At 45.3% G+C, this 20,883-nt stretch overlaps 1 protein-coding gene across 4 annotated transcripts in view; it reads left to right on the forward strand.

Moving 5' to 3' along the window:
* Positions 1-14,562, forward strand: part of ola1 (Obg-like ATPase 1) — a 51,507-nt gene extending 36,945 nt beyond the window's left edge. For all 4 annotated transcript variants that reach the window (XM_049012704.1, XM_049012705.1, XM_049012703.1 and 1 more), the window contains exons 8-11: positions 7,775-7,915; positions 8,427-8,523; positions 10,770-10,892; positions 14,036-14,562. In XM_049012704.1, coding sequence (XP_048868661.1) covers positions 7,775-7,915; positions 8,427-8,523; positions 10,770-10,892; positions 14,036-14,137 — 463 coding nt within the window. In that variant the 3' untranslated portion in view covers positions 14,138-14,562. The remainder of the gene's footprint in view (positions 1-7,774; positions 7,916-8,426; positions 8,524-10,769; positions 10,893-14,035) is intronic.
* The last annotated feature ends 6,321 nt before the right edge of the window (positions 14,563-20,883 follow it).

Here is a 20,883-nt window from a genome sequence, read left to right on the forward strand (position 1 = left end):
GCCCAGCTGCTAGCTTTACCGATCAGGCTGGTTGCTGTGAGCTGAAGCGCTTTGTGACACATATACGCCCATGTTGCGGCTATTTCTCAGGTAGAGATTCCGGCCCATGAAAGCTTATCGTACCGGCCTCCAACCCAGACCAATCCAATTATGTTCCAGATTGTTTAGGGCCCCTGTTGCTCCGGGGCCCGTGTAATTGTCCTAACTCTCCCCTGCTTTATGGTGCCCCTGCCTCAGTCACTCACTTTAATAACACAGTCAAATGAGAGAGCAGGTTTCTTTTCCTTTTTTTTTTTTATAAAAAAAGCATTTGTTCATTTATCAGACGCTTTTATCCAAAGTGCCGTACAGATTGCGCATTATAAAACTAGTAGCATTACCATTTTAGTTTTATTTTACAAGCAGCCTATAGCATTTCTGACCTTCATGTTCAAGCCTGCAGGGTTGCTGTCCTTGGGGTTTATTGAAACTAAAGAGTGTCCATCCCAAAAGACATTAATTTAAGCCCCCCCTCCCCCCCCCCGGCTGGAACTCAGCACCCATGTGTGTGTAATCCCGAGCCGCGTGTGCTTGCTCGCGCATGGGAACGCACGCTTGCGTACGTTTGAACTCGCAGCCGAGGCGACTCCAGGCTCATTTAGATCGCAGCGTAATTGCAGCCTGGGAGATCAAAGCCAGGCCAGTCCCAGTGATGTTCCCGAGAAGGGTCTGCTTCAGCGGGGCTGCCCGCTGCGCCCTCCTACCCTGCGGCCTGCCGCTGACGACCCCCTGCGCATCCCCGCTCGTAAAGAGCCGCTGAGGAAGTATGTGGCACGTGTTTACGAGCGGCAGGCATCGCGTGACGGGCGAGCGGCCGGCCCCAGACGCCCGTCTGCCTGCCTGAGCAGCGCAGGTTTTGCGGGTTAGTAAGCGTGAGATGCTTTTGCTGTGCGTCAGGGCAGCCGGCGGCAGCCTGGGCTGGGAGAGCATGGCAGTCGCCGTCATCCTGTCTGCTGTCTGAGCTGCCTGAGCTCAGAGCTGAGGCGGCAGCATGTGCCGTAAGCTTTCCGGCTTTTTGGCAGGGCCTGAGGAGGGTTTGTGTCAGGTGAGTCATCCAAGCCATCATGTCCGTCAGGTGTTTGTCCAGGTTGATCTTCTACAGCGACAAATGTCAAGGTAGTAAGAGAGCCCACTTTAAGAGTGATGGCATCCTTTTCAGGACATGCCCTGAAGTGTGTTTTGACCAGAGTAAGAAAAAAATAAGCTAGCTTGACTTGTCCAACTGCATTGCATGGTGGGTCGTTAAAGAGGATACTGACGATTGGAAGCTTCAGGCTTGTGTGCATTCCTGCACTTTCATTTAATGTGGCAGACGTGCAAAGGTGAAATCATTCTGCCGACCGCAGGACCTAACCTGCGACCTTCTGATGAGAGGCACGGTGTCCAAATCCGCTGAGCCATACACTGCCCCCATCCCTATGTGTTTGTACCATTTTTAGTGTTTTTAGAAGAATGTACAAAGTGGACAGGAGGATGTTTTAAGTGAATAGATTCTCTCACCTGTCTGCAGGTGGCGCTGTTATAACAGATCACAGCACAAGTAGCCAATTGGTGCCTCTAAGCTCCTGATTCTCTGGCATGTACACAGGCCTCGTCGGGTATCTGCTCAAATCCACCACACCTGTTACCCAGGTGGGAGCTTGCCTGCCTACACTGAGCTGCCCTGGCTCCTCTGGGGGACCAGTGCTGCTACTGGAAATGCCAGCTGAACTCTCCATTGTGCTGGGAACTCTGTTCTGCATGCCGTGCCTGTCACCCAGTCAAGAACCATAGTAACCAAACTGCTTTGAAGACAACAGCCCCATCCAGCATTTACTTTAATAACTGTAGTTTATTTTCTTAAAAAAAGTGATGCTTTACTTTTGGTCTGGGAAAATTCAGAAAGATTTATGACTATTCATTTCTGTGAAGAGGAAACTTGCTGAATGGGATCCATGCGAGGAATTCTTCTAGTGTGGAGCTCTGAACTCTTTTTAGTGGTCAGATTTGGATGGATGGATGGTCCTAATACATTTGTGATAAATACAAATGACAGAGGAGCCATTCAGTTAAACAAACAGGAATGGAGTGATGCAGGAGCCCTCCCCAGTACAGCTGATATAGCCCAGTGTGTTGGGTCGGCGCATGATGTGCTGGCCTGTGTAGGCCGAGGCCAGCGGACGTCTTATCACTAATGAGATCCGGGCCATCGGTGTCGCAGCTCATCTCCCCGGCGGGCGACCCGAGGCTCGTTTGCTCCAGTAGGACCTGTCGCCATAAACTGGCCAAATTGGGTGAGTGAAGAGAGTAAAGAGTAACGCGGCAACAGTTTGCAATTTTAAAGCAGCCGGCATATTTTCAGCCGGGCTGCCTGGCCGCTGATCAAAGGTCCCTCCTTATGAACAGGAATACACCATTAAAATCCATTTTTTTCCCCCAGTTTTTATGCAAAGGCTGCAAATGTTGTTCAATGCAGTGGATACAATCCTGCAAAAACAGAAAGCTGGGCTGCCCTGGTACAAGAAAATAGCTCTTAAAATGGTTATTAAAAATAAAGATAGTCCTCTAGTATTCCTGGCTGGCTTTTCATTTGATATTGAGCATAGAAATGCGTGTGACTTTCGTGGCTGGTTAGTGATCCTCGTGATCGTTGTGTGTATTATAGTCGCATCGAAGTAAGCGTGCTGCGGCCGGCCTTCTTAACAAGCTAGATAAATGAATTTCATGTTGACACACACGGCCTCTGAAAGCTTGTTATAAGAGCGATTGTTGAACTGTTGTGAACGGGGCAGGCAGAGATGTTGAAACAGGGGCATGATTGCCTGATGTTACATATGTCCCTGATTACCTTCCTCCTGCTTTTATTCTAATAAGTGACATTCTTTGTACTCCCCTGGATGGCTAGACAGCCTGACACTAGATGAGAATAAATATTGCATGTGGTGCACATTAAGCTGTCAGCCGCGACAGCGTCTGCGAGACGAGGAGATGCCGAAATCGGCGAGAAATCGGCTCCTCTTTTTTTTTTTATTTTATTTTTTTGCCCATTCTTGTCAGGATTGTCAGTTCTTGACAACTTTCTCTCGCCTCGCCTCGTCTCGCAGTCGGTCGTAGTAGATGACATGCGAAGATGGCCCAACGAGATTCCCGCTTTGCTTTCGTTTATCACGCAGATCCACCGCTCTGAACTGCACAGCTCCAGCATAAATGCATGAGAGCTGGCAAGCATGCTGCTTTGTTTGCAGGAGTAACTTGCCTGCGAGGATTTTTAAAGTGTCCATGCTTTTTGTTTGTGACACTTTTGAATCTAGCATGATTTCTTATGAGTGGATATACCCAGGATTTTCCTCATTTCGGTTTCCTGGCCCACAGATGTACCCCAGACAGCACTGCTTACTGTTACCTTCAACAGTCACACTGCTGGATGTGAAGTGAATCAGCCGCCTAAGTCCCTTTGTCAAGGACCCAGTGGCAGGCTTTCTGTACTGGGAGTACCTATGCAGTGTCCTGAGGGAATCCGGTTGAGAGTGAAGGGCCTCTCCCTGCAGTGTGATACGGGCCTCCTATCAGCCTCCATCACCTTAGCAAGGACACCCGGTCTATCTTTCCTTCCCCTGCCTGCCATGCATGAGTGACGGCTGGATAGACACGAGTGCCATTAGGGTCTGGTGGCACGTGGCATCTCCGGGAAGGGTTCCTGGCCGCTGAGATTGTGCCTGTGGGGGCGTTCAGAAAGGTAGGCGGGAAAGCCCTTTGCTCAGACGAGCCCTCGGAGGATTACCCCTACGCCCTGTCGGCCAGTTGCATGTGAAAGGGGGTCTTCCCAGAGCCCAGGTGCGGGCTGCCCTTTGTCACCTGCTTTTATGAGCTTACCTGCTGTAACGGCTGTAATAAAGCCTTTCAGCTGAAAGCAGGTAAAGCGGCAGGCCGGCGCCGCTCGTCGGATCGGGTAGTCGCACCTGTCCTACAGCCCCCCCCCCCCCCCGTCTGCCTAAGTCGTTACGGCAGATCAAAGCTGTCCCACAACTTGGGCTGGCCGGAGGCAAGCCAGATTTTTTGAATTGTGTGTGATTCTTGAAGCAATAACAACAACAACAACAACAAAAAAAAAACAGCGAGGCCATGAGTTTCTTAGCTCTTCTTGCACCACCCCCTCCCCGCCCCCCCCAGCTTCAAGTGGCCTGTCTTCTCAGTCGAGCAAAATCGGTCCATTATCCCCCGTTTACACCTTAAATGGACCATCCCTGCCATGCAGTCAGCAGACACAAGCTGGCTCGCTAAATGCGTCTTTTACTCATTTACTCATTGGCTGTTGCGATCTTAATTGCAAAATAAATAGAGGAGCGCAGTGCAGACGCTTGCTAATCTCCAGATTACACATTGCATGCCTGTGCTTTCAGCAGTGCGTGGGAGGAATACCATTCCGATTTGCAGTTTCTCGGCTTGCGTGACTTTATATGCAGCTGCATGCGTGCTAACATGCGTCAACAGGCCAGCGCTGACGTTATAGCTGTTCATCGTCAGCCGTCTTCATTTCATTTTCATTTTCAGGTATTTTAATATTCCTCACATTTTCGGATATTACTAATATTTCACCAGTTTTTGGGTTAATGAGGTTTGAATTGAGTGCTGTTAACGCATAGTAATCCATACTGTTGGAATTTTTCTCTTAGGCTCTCGCCTACATGCTCCTTAATCAAACGAATATTGCTGATACAGCCTTACCGTGTGTTATTAAGGATAAAGTCTAATTGCGAACCTCTTGAAATAAATTTAATTTAAGGAATCCTAATTACTCTGCATTGTGTGCCTTTTTCTTTTCCGCTTGTGCCGATGTGGTGTCGGTACCACAAACACTTTCTCTCCCACTGCCTTGTTTGAGGTTTTTTTAAGATGCTGAATTATTAGCAGAAATAATGTTCTTGTCAAACTTAATCACATTAAAATGTATTTGACATCTAATTCCCACACAGACACTTAACACGTGAGAATTTCCGCTAGATTTGCAGTGAAGTCCTCTGGAATTCCATTAGAAGAATAAAATTTTGTAGGCATCGTTTCTTCAGAGGAGGTCTGGGCTGGGAGATGCTCGATCTCTGCATCAGCAGCTGCGTGCGGCGGTGAGGTGCGGGGAGACTGCTGTCTTAGCCACTCGGTGCTGAGGCGTCCTCACTATGTGCCCATTTCTACCAGTATAACTGCAGTCTCCTTACGGATTGAACTGTCCCTGAACGGTGTCCTTCGACTACCCTTAGTTCTGCGTGCCATGCAGATGACTGTTAGGTGAATTGCTGCATGTACTTCATCCTGTACTCCTTGTGCTAACCTGGCTGCCTGGGATGGGCTCAAGGGTCAACGCAACCCTATCAAACAGATAAAAAATGTATATCAATCATTTTGTGGATTTGTTTGTGAGTGCTTCGTATTTGGAATTTAATTATTGTAAATTTGTGTGATCTTACTGAGATTACTTTTAATATAGCAAGCTTCATAACTTGGGAATAACAGCGATGAGAGCAAGAAATGCCAACTGGTTCGTGATAGTGACCAGGCTTTTCGTGTGGCTGTGTAATGGAGATGGTCACTTCTGTCATGGTGTTTGATGCTTTCTGCTCTGTGTTAGGCCCTGGGTGGGGGGGGGTCCCACCTGTGCTTCGTTTGACTCCACTTCTGACCTCACCCTGCCTCCACCCCCACATTATGAAATCCCATCCAGCTTCTGGCTGGAGAGGTTCCGGGCTCTTGTTGAGTCTTCACTGATTACAGTCCCAGGTACAATGGCCTATTGACGGGCCCTCATGCTGCCCCCCTTGGCTGAGTGATTCACGGATCAGTGTCCGGCCGGCCGCCTGCACTGAGCACAGTACCTGAGGAATGCAGATGGGCTGCCAAGGCAGCAGACAGTTGTGTTCAGAGTGACAGACCACAGCTGTTATTATCTCAGATTGGGCTGTTTTCTTCTCCTTGGGGCAGCCGTCTCCTGCACTTTCCAGTCCTGTGTTTCTGTAAACTGTAAATGTTTTTCTGAGAAGTGGCCACCGTCTCAAAAGTAGTGGCTGTCGAATTTTAAAAGTCCAGTTCTAACGATAACGGGCAATCACAGAGTGGGAATATATTCCAACTCAGTGCAGCATAATTGGCAAATCACTGACGTATAAAACTCTGCAGTTGTTGAATGTGGGAGCTGTTGGCGAGATACTATAGTCACAGTAATGGTGATGATACACAGGGCAACTTTTTGAGCAATGTTGCTGGGCAGTTGCCAACCAGAAGAGACAAAGGGCAACTCATCTTGACCTGGATGATCGTGAAAAGTTGCCCACTGCCCACATAGTTTTTCAAATAGAAATTTGTTGCCTAATATCAATGGGAAAGTGCCCTAGCAACATTGCTCAAACAGTTACCCTTGTGTATCATCACCCTAAGAGAAGAACATCCAGCCTGCTGCTTGTTTAACAAATACCCAACAATAAAGGTCCAACATCCAGGCTCTTGTGCAACTGTGCCATGCACTTCCTATGAACTCCGGCATCTAATGAAACTGATGTAAATGTAGGGACTCTCCTAATTCTGCCTTGACCCTGTATCAGAGGACTGTGACCTTCCAACCAGATGGCTGCTTGTGGGAATAACGGTCGCGTTGGACAAATCCGCTCATGGGGAACTTTGATTCTAAACAGGAAGCTAAGATTACATGTAATAGCAGGAGTCCTACTGTCAGTGAGTGGGGACAGACCCAAGGTGTGAAAATTGGCTTTGTTAGGCCTCTCTTTGGGATCAGCCCAAAAGCCCTGCTAAAAGGGTGTTGGCCTAAGCTCATAATTGCTCCCATCTCCATCCACTTTGTTCAGGCATTGAATCGTGATTAAGTGCCAGGCTATCTTTGCCCTGCAATGTCAGGTGTCCTGCTGTTTCTGCCTCTTGGCTAGAACAATTATTTCTTCTCAGATTGTTAAAAAAGTCACTCTCGAGAGCTTTACAATGACTGAATGACAAAGATATTTAAGCAGATGAATGCTTCTCTGTGGTTTACAAGTCCCTTCTGCAGTCAGAGTAAACCCGTATCCAATAAACACGAATAGAAAAAACCCTTAAGTAAGCAAGCGGAACCAATATTTTAACATTCCCACTCTTGCATTACACGACAAACATAACGCCCCTAAACTAAAAAATATTATTTTTTAATATTTTAAAAAATGGTTAATTTTGTTCTTTTTACTTATGTGTATAGGTTTTATTACATTATTGTTGTTAGAATTGCAGTTGCACAGGCTGGGCTGGTTAACATTACTTATCTAATGCCTAGCTGGTGTTCAGTATCAGTTTTTCCAATCCAGGTAGCCTAATGAAATTAGGTTTTCTAAATACAAAACATTTATAGCTAGTTTGTCTTGGTTCACCTGTGAATTTTATAATTGTAGTGGTTAAAAAGGCTCGAGTCACTCCAATGTAGGTTGATGGTCATGTTTAGAGAGTCATTTTGATAATTGAATGAGACGACATGAGACAGGGTGCTGATTCAAAGCCAGTTTGCAGTTAGGGAATGCTAGGCTAAATCAAATTGTTAAGTTGTAATGAGAATTACTGTGTGTTCATTCCTAGCAAAATATTGCCAAAATGAGACCCAGGTGATTGTAAATCTGACGACTTCTAGTATATTGGCTTGTTCAAACATCTGAGAAGAGAGAGTCTTCAGGTGACCCCAAAAGAAGCCGTGCACTGACCCGGCGGGATGACCTGTCCTCTGTGTCCCCAGGCTGGCGAAAATCAAGGAGTGGGTGGACGTCCATGACCCCGGGGCGCTGGTCATCCCCTTGAGCGGGGGGCTGGAGAACAAGCTGCAGGACATGAGCGAGGAGGAGCGACTGAACCACTGCGAGGAGCAGAAGACCCAGAGGTTCATTAGCATGCGCTCTCCTTACACTTTATCATCAACTGTTTCCTTGTACCCACTTAATTGCTTGTGCTGATAGAATAATAAATGGCAGAGTAATTACCATTATAAAGAAGGAATCCTTCCCTTTACAGAACAACTCACTCAAAGGGTTTTATTCTAAATTAAGTTTTTAACTGTCATCTGCCATCTTGGGGATAATTATAACTTGATGCTTTTTAGGTACATTGTTCTCGGTGTAAAGGCCCATGGAAAGACGGTGAGCGGTATATTTCTGGAGTGCTGGAAACAATGCATGGTGGATGTGTGAGAGGTGCTGAATATGAGGCCTCCGATGACAGCTGGGCTGCCATGCACTGGAGCTGCAGCCGAGTGCTGCATTTCCGGTGGATGACGGCAGTGACGGAGTGCTGCGTGTCATGCACGGTCACGCCGGTACCTGAGTGGAGGCAGGCCCGCATGGAGGGGGGTGAGTGTGTCAGCGGGCTCCTGACGCTGTGTTCCCCCCAAACAGCGTGCTGCCGAAGATCATCAAGAGTGGCTACGCAGCCCTGCAGCTGGAGTACTTTTTCACTGCCGGGCCGGATGAGGTGCGCGCCTGGACTGTCCGGGTGCGTAAGACCCCACAAACTCATTTCACTAAATTACATTTTTGAGATGTTTGAGGAGTTACGCTTTACCTTGCCAAATTTACACCAAGATTTTGTGCTTGTCTGTGTGCGTGCACGTGGGTGTCTGCATGTGGGTGGGTGTGTGCGAGGATGTGTGGGTGGGTGTGGGTGGGTGGGTGTGAGTGTGGGTGTGTTTGTGTGTGCACGCGTGTCTGTGGGTGGGTGTGTGTGTTTGTGTGCATGGGTGTGCATGGGTGTCTGTGGGTGTGTGTGTGCACGCACGTGTGGGTGCCTGTGAGTGGGTGTGTATGGGTGGGTGTGTGTGCATGCGTGTTTTGGTGGGGGGTGTGTGCATGTGGGTGTGTGTGTGGGTGTGTGGGTGGATGTGTGTGTGTGCGCGCACATGCGTGGGTGTGTGGGTGGGTGCGCGGGTGGGTGCGCGTGCGTAGGTGTCTGTGTGTGCATGTGGGTGTCTGCATGGGTATGAGTGTCTGCGTGTCTGCGTGGGTGGGTGTGTGTCTGCCCGCGTGCATGTGTGCGCGTGTGTGTTTCTGTAAGCTGCTGGGCAGTGAAAATGAGGAGTGCATTGATTGAGGAGGCCCAGCTGAATGTGCCCATTACGTACCGGCAGTGTTTCCATCCTGCCGAGATCAGGCCGCCCTCCTCCTGTGGCTGCAGATAAGGTGTCCCCCCATTGTGCCTGCTTAATCTGCCTGACTGCCTTCGTCTCCAGCCAGACTGATGCGGCTTTTCATTTGCCGGTTATTTATTATTATATTCCTGTTTGCCTGGTGGATCCCTTTCCGCGCGCGTCTGGGTTCCCGCTGCCCGCTGCGTCACACGTGCACCCCAGACAAAACAATTACATGAGTGCGACTGCTAGAATGTTCCACTGGGATGGATGTGTAGAGACAAAGGGACAGGGGAACAATCCAGAACATATTAAGAAGAACTTCTTGTTCAATATTTTGCCCCAAACTTCCTTTAGCACATAATAACAGTCCTCGTACAACGGCACTCTGTTGACGTGTGACTGCATGTTTTTGTCTGAACAAGACAGCAACACAATGTTTAGGGTGAAATGGCAGAAGGCAGCAGTGCCCTGCAGAATTATTGGCTCCCTTGATAAATAAAAGCAAAATGGACTTTATTTATTCTCCTTCATAAAATCTTCCATTCAAGATTTTAAGAGAAATCATTAATTGAAGTAATTGAAAGGAACAGAAATGATCATAAAGCAAATATTTTTCTCAAATGATATATGTGGGTGATTATCTACCTGAAGTATATCATGTTTCACCTTTTTAAGTTCATGTCACTGATCAGGGACTTGGAGGAGGTCGGCCTGTGAAGGCACATCGCAGTAAGGCCTCCTCCTTCTCATAATTGATTGTAGAAAGGAGGGGGTGCCTCTGTCAGGCAGGCAGTGGCATTAACCCCGTTGATTTTCAAAGTGCAAGATGTACAACCCACCCCCCCCCCCCCCCCCGGTAACTCCCTGTGACCATGTTTGCTTTCGCCATCCGTCTGCTAGCCTTAAACTCCCAAACACTCGCTCTGCATGCTTGATGCACTTTCTGCCACCTGGGCAAACCCCCTATGATGCTGATTTATGCGAGTGAGACTCTGTCAAAAAAAAATTACGCCGTGGGTCGTAATGTATTGGGGCCATTAAATACGCATCATTCTTTTGGCATGAAATATGTTGACCTCAGCCTTATTATACAAATAATTAATATTTCTCAAGGGCTTCAAGTGTTGTGGTGCTGACTGAGAGGAGCAGCCAGCAGGAATCTTTGTGATGCTGAATAGTAATGTACAGTGTGCCGGCCCGGACTGTAGTTTCGCACGTTAAAGCTACTCATGTTATTGGGGTTTCAGGTGGTCCCGCGTTCCTAACAGCGTGTTCGAAAGGGCGGCGTGACGTTTCCCTCCTCTCTGTTAGTATAGCAGTTCTGCCGCTGCACATGTGGCACAGTCTGTGCTCCTTGCATGCCCTCGCACTGCGGGCTCAGTGCTTGTGGGGTGTGAAGCAGGTGTCCAGCGTGCGTCTCAGATTGGAGATGGATGCCAGCAGGGGGTGGTGGTCAGAGATTACCGGTGGGGGGGTCTGAGAGCAGCACAGCCCTCAGGGATGGGCTGGCATGGGCGTGCCGTGCCCCCCATCACCCGTTCATGCTGACTGTGCTGCTGTGTATCCCCCCCCCAACAGCAATTCATTTTCCTTGTGCCCCCCTCCCTGACAGAAAGGCACCAAGGCGCCGCAGGCTGCCGGAAAGATCCACACAGACTTTGAGAAGGGCTTCATCATGGCCGAGGTGATGAAGTTCCAGGACTTTAAAGAGGAGGGTAGCGAGAATGCTGTCAAGGTGAGGGGCGTCTGGGTGGGGGCGCACGTGCGCATGCACACATATACATACATACACACACACACACACACACACACACACACACACACACACACACACACACAAGAGACACCTTTGTATTCATATCTCTGTGGGACCATCCATTCATTTCTAGGGGCAAAACCCTAATCGCAGCTATAACAACCTTAACCCCTACCCAGCCCTAACCTTAACCATAAGTAACCAAACAAAATGCAAGACATTATTAGTTTTTTGATTGTGGTTACAGATTTTTATAAAAAGAAAAAAAGAAGTTTTTTTTCCCCTTGTGCGGACTGAAAAAATGTCAAAAATGTCAAGTCACAATAACAGGATTTTATTACATTTGGTCCCCGGCCGCAATGAAATATTTACGTAACCCACACTCTTGCACAGAAACGCACCATGATTTCACTGGTGTATCTCTGCTCTCTGGAGGTTACTAAAAGTCAGGCAGCGTGCGTCTTTTCCGCACTGTTTAGGTAACATCGTGATTTGGCCCGTCTGTAATTCCCACGGAGACCCTCAGGCTAGAACAACATTCCCCAGTCCAGCATGTCACACGAGGGATTACGGCTGTTCCTTCCCTCAGCGTGATGGGACTTGGTTGAAGTAATGGCTTCGCCTCCATACCCTGCTGCCCCGGAGAAACGAAAGCATCAATGTGTCAGCGGCTGTTGTCGGAAGTTGCTTGGATGAGTTATCACCAAACCCGCCTGCGCCGCTGCTCCTGAAGCGACTGACGAGTGACTGGCGACTGACAGGCGTCCGTTTGCGAGGGAGGGCCATGCTGACACAATCATTATGTCGGCTGTTTTGATAATTAGGTGTCAGACATGATCAAACATGACAGGAGCGGCGTGTACGTCTGGCTGGAGTCAGAAGGGTCAGGCCTCGCTAGCATAAATACATCAATCTGCTCAGAGACGTCGGGAGCTGCAGCAGAAGCGGTGTGTTTGCTGCTTTTCTCCACACTCTGGTTCCTGTCCTGTGTAATAAGTAGCCTTTTTCCTCCTCTCCCCCGTCGGTACAGGCAGATTAAATGATCACTTGCACAGATCAGTACAAAGCAGAGATCACAGGCGAGCTCGAACCTCATAAATTACTGTCAGGCGGCAAAGGCAGACAATGCCTTTTGTGTGGGATATTAGTGTGTAATTGAGGCCGGTCCTTTAACCCTGATTAGAGTCGGGTGAGGAAAGAGACACGCAGGGAGGAACATGCAGTCTTGTGCTAATGTCACTGAGGGTACACTGAGGGCAGCTCTTCACCCCCTGGTAGTGTGCCACTCCACCAACGCACACTGTGCCACTCCACCAACGCACACTCTGCTCTCCACTTCCTGTAAATATTATGTCAGTCCTCCTCGCCGCATTCACACCGCTGTTCGGGTGGACTCTTGTTATGCAGGCCATATATTTATACCTGTTTCATGCTATATTTGAACAAGAAATTGGACTAGATTCTTAGTTAATCTCCCCTGTTCTGGGTGCTTTTGTATTTCAGTATTTAAATATATTTGTTTGTGACATATAGGCAGCCATTTAGCTACCAGGCAGGTCCCCTTTTGGCCTCAGGACCACTTCAGGGCTTGATGAGATGTTCGTTCAGAGTTGCCTTTCTGCTCACCACTGTGGCACTGAGCTGTTATTTTTGCACTTGAGGCCTCCCTGTTAGCTTTAATGAGTCTGGTCATTCTCCTCTGACCTCTCTCATTAGCAAGGTGTTTTTGTCCCCCAGGAATGCCACGGACTGCATGATCTTCGTAAACTCTACGCACTGTAGGGCATAGACATCACAAGAGGGTGGCTGTTTCTCATGCAGGCAGTAACTGAACCTCATGACCCTTGTGCTGCATGTATTCAACTGCAGCCTCATGATTCGTTATTTGTGTTAATGAGCAGATGTGCCGAATATTGTAGCCACTGAGTATAATGTAAACACTGTAAACATGCTTGTCGGTTTGTTCTGAAAGGTATCCTGCAGACGTGTGGAACATAGATTAAGCTGGCATAAGCTACTTTATTTTACCAGGAACAGTTTTAGTGTTAATTCTCAATAGCTTAATAAAATAGTCACTGAGACTCTTGATGAAAGAGAGTAGTGGAGTAGTACGGGTTCAAGTCAAGGGAGGGACACTCGTTGAATGGTTGATGACAGTGTAGATGCATGATGTCAGAAGGTCACTTTGGTTGTATTGTAAGAAACGTAGAATCGTCATGTTTCTAGCCAAAACAATAAAACTGCCCTGCAGTGCTAGATGTTTCAGAACACAGTTATTTAAATATACAGTTGTGATGGTCAACATGACGATGACCAAAACAATGCTACAAGAATTACTTAAGGTTCTCGTGGCCAGAATAGACACTCCAAAATGAAATGCACTGTTTGGACAGCAGTAAGCAGATGCGTTCCCACGGGCTCATCCTGATGCTTGGATCTCAGCGCCCCCAGCAGGTCGGGATCTTGCTGCATGCTGGTGAATTTGTCCCCGGGTGCAAGCCGCAGTGGAAGCAGCTCTGTCAGAACGTCACTGGGCAGGAAGCGTTAGCAGGAATGGACCAGCGTGCTGGGAGTTTCACGTTATTAGTAATCATATCTGCACGGCGCCACCAGATGGCTGCTTTCAAGTGCAAATGAACCGCTTCGACGTGTCTGGTTTCATACATACTCAGGAATTACAAAAGGCCATTGATTTTTTTTTCTTTCTCTTCTTCCTCTCCCTCTTCTCCAAACGCGTTTTCTGGTGGCATTGAGTCTGGATTAACCGGTCTCCTGGGCCCCTAAAAGGAACATTGATTCCTTTAATTAATTGTACACTGCAGAAGCAGAATGCATAACCAATCCATATTAGCACTTCAAGTCAATTATTTTGAGTTTGACTGGAGGAGGGTGCTAGCACAGGCATATAGAAAAGTCATGGAAACAGTTTTTTTGTGAAATGGTGACATATAAAATACATGTTTTTTATAAACAGTTCACTCATGGTTATGAATATAAATAGGAGGAGACTCGGGAAAATAACGTTTTTTCCCTTTGTGGCAAAATGGATCCATGAATAAAACATACTTTTAAAATGTGTTTTTTTTTTTGTGTGTTATTTTAAATTAAATGTCTCCCCACAGTCTGCTGGAAAATACAGACAACAAGGCAGAAACTACGTCGTGGAGGACGGTGACATCATCTTTTTCAAATTCAATACTCCAAACCAGCCCAAGAAGAAGTGATTTGGGTGGGGGGATCCCACGCACCCACCTGGATGAACTGCTCACTGAAGAGAACGGCGTCCTTTGTTTTAAACTGAATGAAACCAGGAGGTTTGATTGGGACCTGTGAGGGAGCTGCCCTGATTCCTGTCCATTGGGGTGGAAAATATAGGGCCACTCCCCTCCCTACCACCGCCACCTTCCAAAAAAAGTCCACTAAACATGTGACAGCTTTGCTATTTAAGATTAGGATCCCCCGCTCAGAATGGGGGCTTTTGAAGAAACGTATCACTCTCCAGATACTTCATTAATCTCCGTCACAGAAGCCAGAGCTGACATGCCAGACAGCCAGGACAATGTGGCCTGCTCCTCTTCACAATCTACAGATAATGCATGTTTTACAGTAGCCCAGATGTCTACACTCAATAAAACATTTGACAAAACCAGCTTGCGTGTGCTTGTACGTCTGTATTGACTGGTACCCGGCAGGCAGGGGGCGATATGGGGACCTGCTGGGCACTGATTACAGAATTAAAAGGCGGGGATGACAGTGAGGAGACAGCTTTAATTGTATCTTTAGAGATATTCCTTTATTGGAAGAAGAAGGGGGGCTGCTAACGATTACATATAGCGCTGTGTGGGAGGGGGTCCTTGGCTTTTGGTTATCGGGGTAAGACGGTTTTCAAATGAACTTTCCTCTAGAGTTATGAACTCTGTCACGAGGCTGAGAAAGGGGGTGCCTGAGCGCGGATTGAAGTCCCGTTTTATTTTCATGCGGTCGTGTGTTTTGTGAATCTAAGGCGTTTTCCGTTTTGCCCTAAATCTTATTATGTACCGGAAATAAAATCTAAACATCTCTGTGTATTCTCGGTGGATAATCAACCCATTCCGGTGTCTAGAGAATAGTTAAGCATCGGAACTAGAAGACACCACATTTTATTAATCGTGAGTGGAATCACATATTTCAAGATGTTGGAAGAAATGCTGCTTTATCCCACAGTTTAGCTTCTGCGCTGTATTAATGGTAAACGGCGATGAATTCACCGTAATTGGACCGAGCTGACAGACACCACCGCTGGAGGCTTGACACCCTGGCAGAGGAACGAAAACGGCGGCCTTGGAGAAAATCAGCCCCATTCTGGTAAATTCCTACCATGTGAATATCTCGGTGTGCCTGGGGAGTACTAAAAGTGAACAGGAAATGTCCCTGCGCAGCACTGGAGGTGTCGCAAAGTAATGCATGTAAAGTTTCTTCTCCATAGCATATGATGATTGGCATCCCTGTCCTTGTGGTTTAGATAGCCATACGAAGAGAGAGAGACAGACAAGGTCAGTGATTAAAAGGAAAGCTGAAAATGCTCAATTTAATTTGCAGTTCAGCTTAAGGTAACACTGGGAAAACTTGTCTTTTGGCTTAAGGGATCAAGGATTTGAGAGAACAAATGGACTTGAGACCAAATGGACTGATGCGGAGATGTATCAAATTAAGCACTCTGGGATGTCAGGGAGTCCGGGATTGAAGTTCAGATGTTTGTGCTTCTAATTAACAAGTGGAAGTTGGCAGTAAACACACACACACACGCACACACACACACACACACACACACACTTGTATCCCAGATACTGATATGTATAAATAAAATTGCCAGGTGGTTATTTAGTGGCCATCAATGTAGAAACCATAGAAAATCATTAAGGATGTCTGCAACCCAGCAGCGCTAAAATCTTTTTTTCATATATCAGAGAATATATCTGTTTATTGAAATGTTTGTGATGAGCCTCTGGTAATCCCTAGACAGACAAAGGTGCCCAAAATATAAATAAGGAATAAAGGGTGGTGAATAAAGTATAAATATGGCAGGAGATTATAAGCACTTACTGTTTTGAAAGGTTGTAGTTAGATGGCTGGTTGCTGATTTAAGGAAGATTAATCCAGTGAAGAATACCAAGGCTATTTTGTGGATGTGGATCTAGCCTTAAGCATGTGGTCTCCCCAGTTTGGGAGTTTCTCCAGGGCCTGTATGCTGTGATGGTTTTGAAGATAGACTGTGGCATAAGTGTTGGCCAGTAATGAATCCCCCCTCCCAGGCCGCGATTGCAGCCCCGAGACCGCAGGATCACTCTGTTTGCTGTGGTTTGGCCCAGCTCTTCCCTTTTCAGTACAGTGACAGAAAACTTGAACAAACAGCAATAAAGTTATTTAGAATTATGCAGATCAAGCCTGTATACAAAACAACATAAAAATTCCTTTGGTCTTCATTCATTTAATTGTGACACAGTTTGAGGTTAACAACCAATAGGCTGGATGCAAGAATGATGAAGTCTTACAGATTTAACTTCTGTCTAATTAAACATTCCCTTTGTTAGGTCTCATATATTTTGATCTTATCTGACATTCTTCAGGCGCAAGAACATATATGTGTTTAAATACTGGACAGGATTTACAAAAAAAGCACCAAGATGTCCCAATCACTCCGATGCCCTAATCCATGGGTAGACAATCTTATCCGCAAAGGGCCGGTGTGTATGCAGGTTTTTGGCTGTTCAAACATAGGTGTGAGGACTCTTCAGCCAATCAGTCCTCTGATTAGTGATCTAATTAGGGAGTTGCAATGAAAACCCATATGCTGAGTGACCCTTTCTGAATAAGGTTGCCCACCCCTGTCCTGAGCAGATTTATGGATATTCAGTACATGTAATAACAATGGTTACATACTTTTATGGAAATGTATTGATGTATTTTGTCTTTCTTTCCACTGAAAATTATTTAGCTGGTGATGTCATTTCATGTTGTTTGTACAACTGGTTGTGTCTGACTCTGAGTCAGAATGTCATTCCGTCAGTGTCATCAATCAATTGGTGCCAGTCCACCCTAGAGGAAAACCACTATGACAGGGCACCACTGACAGAGAGAATCCAGTCTGCCCCCAGCAATGGGAAAGTATGAACGCTACAATAAATCACACCATCTCAATAATAACTCATACTTTAAAAAAGTCATCTTATTGAACATCAAGGAAATACATAAATAACTAACAAACAAAACAAGTGAAAACATTCGCTCATCTCCGTTTTTCATGCATAAATAACCTTAACATGAAAATAGTGGTGGATTACAGATACTGCAGCAATGAGGGAAGTTGTGTCTGTTACTGACACCAGTGTACTGGCCTTTACCTTAATGCTTAATCTTTACATTGCCTGAATTTTGTGTCTGAAACTCCATAGGAACTCCTGAAAACACCATCTGTGCTCTTGCAGCAGATAAACTGTAACTGATGTGTGTCGTGTTTCACTTTCTATCCAGGTGAGTGTGGATAGTTCGAGGAGTAGCACAAACAGAGGTTTATGTGGTGATATACTGGTTTTACCCAGAGGTTAAACATATAGAGAGTCATTTTTTCAAATTTATTTTGGTTAAATTGTCCTGTGTCGGTGACTGGTCTGAGGCTGTTCACATTTCCTCTGGAGTTCTGCTATAGATTAATGGTTTTACTCCAAATTACATCCAGAAATGTTAATATGCAAAATGTTCACGTTGTATTACTTGCACCTCAGTTGTACATTTTGTTTTTCTGAAGGATGACAAACCTCTGAAGACGACCTTACAATGTCATGCAGATTTAAATGTGAAAATGTTTTTCTTTTATGCTCACGGATAATGTATAATGGTTACTGACATCGGTTAATGCAGTAAGGCACTGGTCTGCATTATCCTTTTCCGGTGCTATAAATGACCCACAAGGGGGCGGTGTTTTGCGAAATCTATAAAAAATGTTTGCCCGTCGTATTTTATGCAACTCGTTTATAATTGTCTTGATTATTCATTAACATTAATGACAGTGTATAATTGTCAATAGTCGGCATTGCAAAAATGTCTAGCCTAGTACTACGGGAGTCAGTGTACACAGCTGCTGGAAGAGTGCTCACATTGAATCAAAATACAGGTTCAGATAGATATGAAAAATGGATTTGAAATCCTTCCCAAATTTTAAATCAGCTCCTCTTCATGCTGCTCACAGTTGTTTGTTGTGGAATAAAAACGAGCTATTTTGAAAACAATTTCAGACTCCAACTGTTATTGTTCATCAAAATAATTATGTGTCCGCTTGACTTCCTAAGTGACAATGCAGAGTCTGGAATGTGCTAGAACAATGACAGCTGAAATCAATTAGTACATTGGGACAATCAGATGACCCTCTGTTTTCAAAAATTAAGGAAATGCATGCCTGGTTCTCGGACCTGAACTAGGGTTGGAATAATCTCACTGATTTTCTAGTGGTTGGACTGAACTATTTTTAGGAAGCCAATCATTATTCTCTGTGGTTAAAATAAGATAACTTCAGTTAAAGGCTTTGATTTTAGATTCAACCCCCTGCTGAAGTGAATCTTATTTGCACTGTCTAATGTTTTTGCTTGGCATTCATATAACAAACCATAAGAAATGTAAGCCCTGACTTCCTGTTGAGAATAAACACGAGAGCCCAAGTAAGTAGCATAGCAGTGTTTCATGTTTCAGGTCATTTTTCAAAATTTGAAAATCATCTTTTGCTGTTGAGAAGATCGGCAGTTCAGGGCGTAATACTGTGGCCTTGCGTCTCCAGCATGGTCGTGGCCTATGCTCACTGGCACTGCCCTGCGTATGGAGCTTGCATGTGCTCCCCACGTTCTCATAGATTTCCTCCAGATACTCTGATCTTCTCCACCAAAATGCATGGTCCAAATGCATTTCATTTAGGTGTATTTCTCTCTCAGAATACCCCATGATGACCTGGCTCCCAGTCAAGGTGACATGTGCCTCCTGGAATAGTTTCTGGCTCACTAACAAACCTGCACTGGATGAGCAGTCACAGAAAACGAATGGATGAGCTTCTTCTCTTATCTGTGTGACCCTGCAGCATTTGCTTGCCCGTTACTGAGAAATGTAGGTGCAGGTGGTGTGTGTGAGTTTGAGATGGGACACAAATGTGCATCTTCAATTACAAATAGCATCAGTGGCTATGCTGGACGGATGTTCTTCTGTAAGGGTATATTGAAGAGTTTTAGGTTGCACAGAGAATTGTGTTGAAGTGTAAAAACTTTCTGGTTTCATTTCAGCTGACCCAGATAAGCAACGTGCCTTTTACATAGAACCAAATTCACTGCAAGTGACTCATCAGATTTTCTTTTCCCAACCTTTATTTTGCTGAAGGGGGGGGGATCTCTTCAGTTGATTTTGCCAGTGAGGGGGATTCCCCCTCAGTAGATTTAGCCTATTCGGAGAGGGGGGGGTCCTTCAGTATATTCTGCTGTTTGGGGGGCACGCGTGAAGGTGCCATGATTGACTATGAATGACTTAAAGATTGACTGGTTGGTGATAAGTGACATGTATGATCTTTTACAGTACTAAGATACTGACTCTTCACTACTTAGAGGCTTGACTTGGCCTACCCTGCATTTACATCAGTGTAATCTACATTAGGTGGAAAGACAAGTTTTTCTAAGGCAAGTCATATGGTTTCACTGCTTTACATGCAACAGTACACTAAATCTTGCAATATTATCATGGTGGTGTTTTTTTGGTAATAGCAAGGTGTGTATAAGTACAAAGGGGTGTGTTTATTATCAACCTACTGCAAGGCTGTTATATTCCACTTTGCCTAACTAATGAAGAAGCCTTGCAAAGCTGTTAAACACTCCAGCTGTTCTCCCATCATTAACGCGGCTAATGTGTTGTGTAAATATACAAAATGTCATAAAAGACACAGATGCTGGGCATTGTATGGTCTATTAGTGCAAAAGACTGCAAAATATAATCCTTGGATATTTTATTAAATGAATCTGTCTAGACCACATCCCGGCCAGATATTTTACAGCAAAAACTTCTGTACTGTTGTCTATAAAGGCTTTTTGAGAATAAATATTTATGATGATGACACAACAATTATGAAATGGTTTGCAACAATACGTTTTGTATTACCCAAGACACATTTCTTATAGAGAGCCGAATATCTGAAGCTAAAGCAAAGTGTCCATGTTCCTGGAGACTTCCTGGGTCTGACTAATGAAATTCCATCTATCAGTAGTGCATGGTCACCAGAACCATGTGTAGTAACTGCCATAATTAAGCAGTTGACAAATTGAATGATAAAAAAAATAGATATCTTCATCATTTTAGGACCAGGTTAAAAGAACTTACTTTGGTTACTGGGTGTTGTATACATTTTGTTATTAGAACTTAATTGCTGAAAATATTGATTAGTACTTAAATTTAGAAATTTGTCAAATTTGTAAGCAATTTTCGTAAAAAGTTTTGCTCATTTGAATATATACTACATATTCAAATATGTCATAAGACATTTATAACCTAAAAAGTCTTTCAATATTGAATTTCAAGGGTCTGCAGAATTACATGACCACTGATTAATAGAATTATGGGTAACTAAAACAATTGAAAGCACATAAAGAAAAGCACTTTTGTATATTTTTTTTGTGAAATTATAGATATAACGCAAAGAAAAACCTCACAATTCTACTCCTGCAATTAGCTCTCTGCTCTATCATCTCCAATTGCTGTTGAAAATGCTGGATTATTGGTCAACCACTATTGCTACCACATAAAAGACAGAAATTATATATTTTTTAAACTCTGAAGCTTTTAACAGGGTGACTGCAGATATGTTGCTTTCTGGCTGGCCGTGAGTGAGCGAGAGAGACGGCCACGTTGCTCTCTAAAGGCCATGTTTCTGCCGGCCTGTGTTTACCTGACACTTGGATTGACAGCAGAG

Source organism: Brienomyrus brachyistius, chromosome 1 (assembly GCF_023856365.1).
Source record: "Brienomyrus brachyistius isolate T26 chromosome 1, BBRACH_0.4, whole genome shotgun sequence".
Classification (NCBI taxonomy): Eukaryota; Metazoa; Chordata; class Actinopteri; order Osteoglossiformes; family Mormyridae; genus Brienomyrus; species Brienomyrus brachyistius.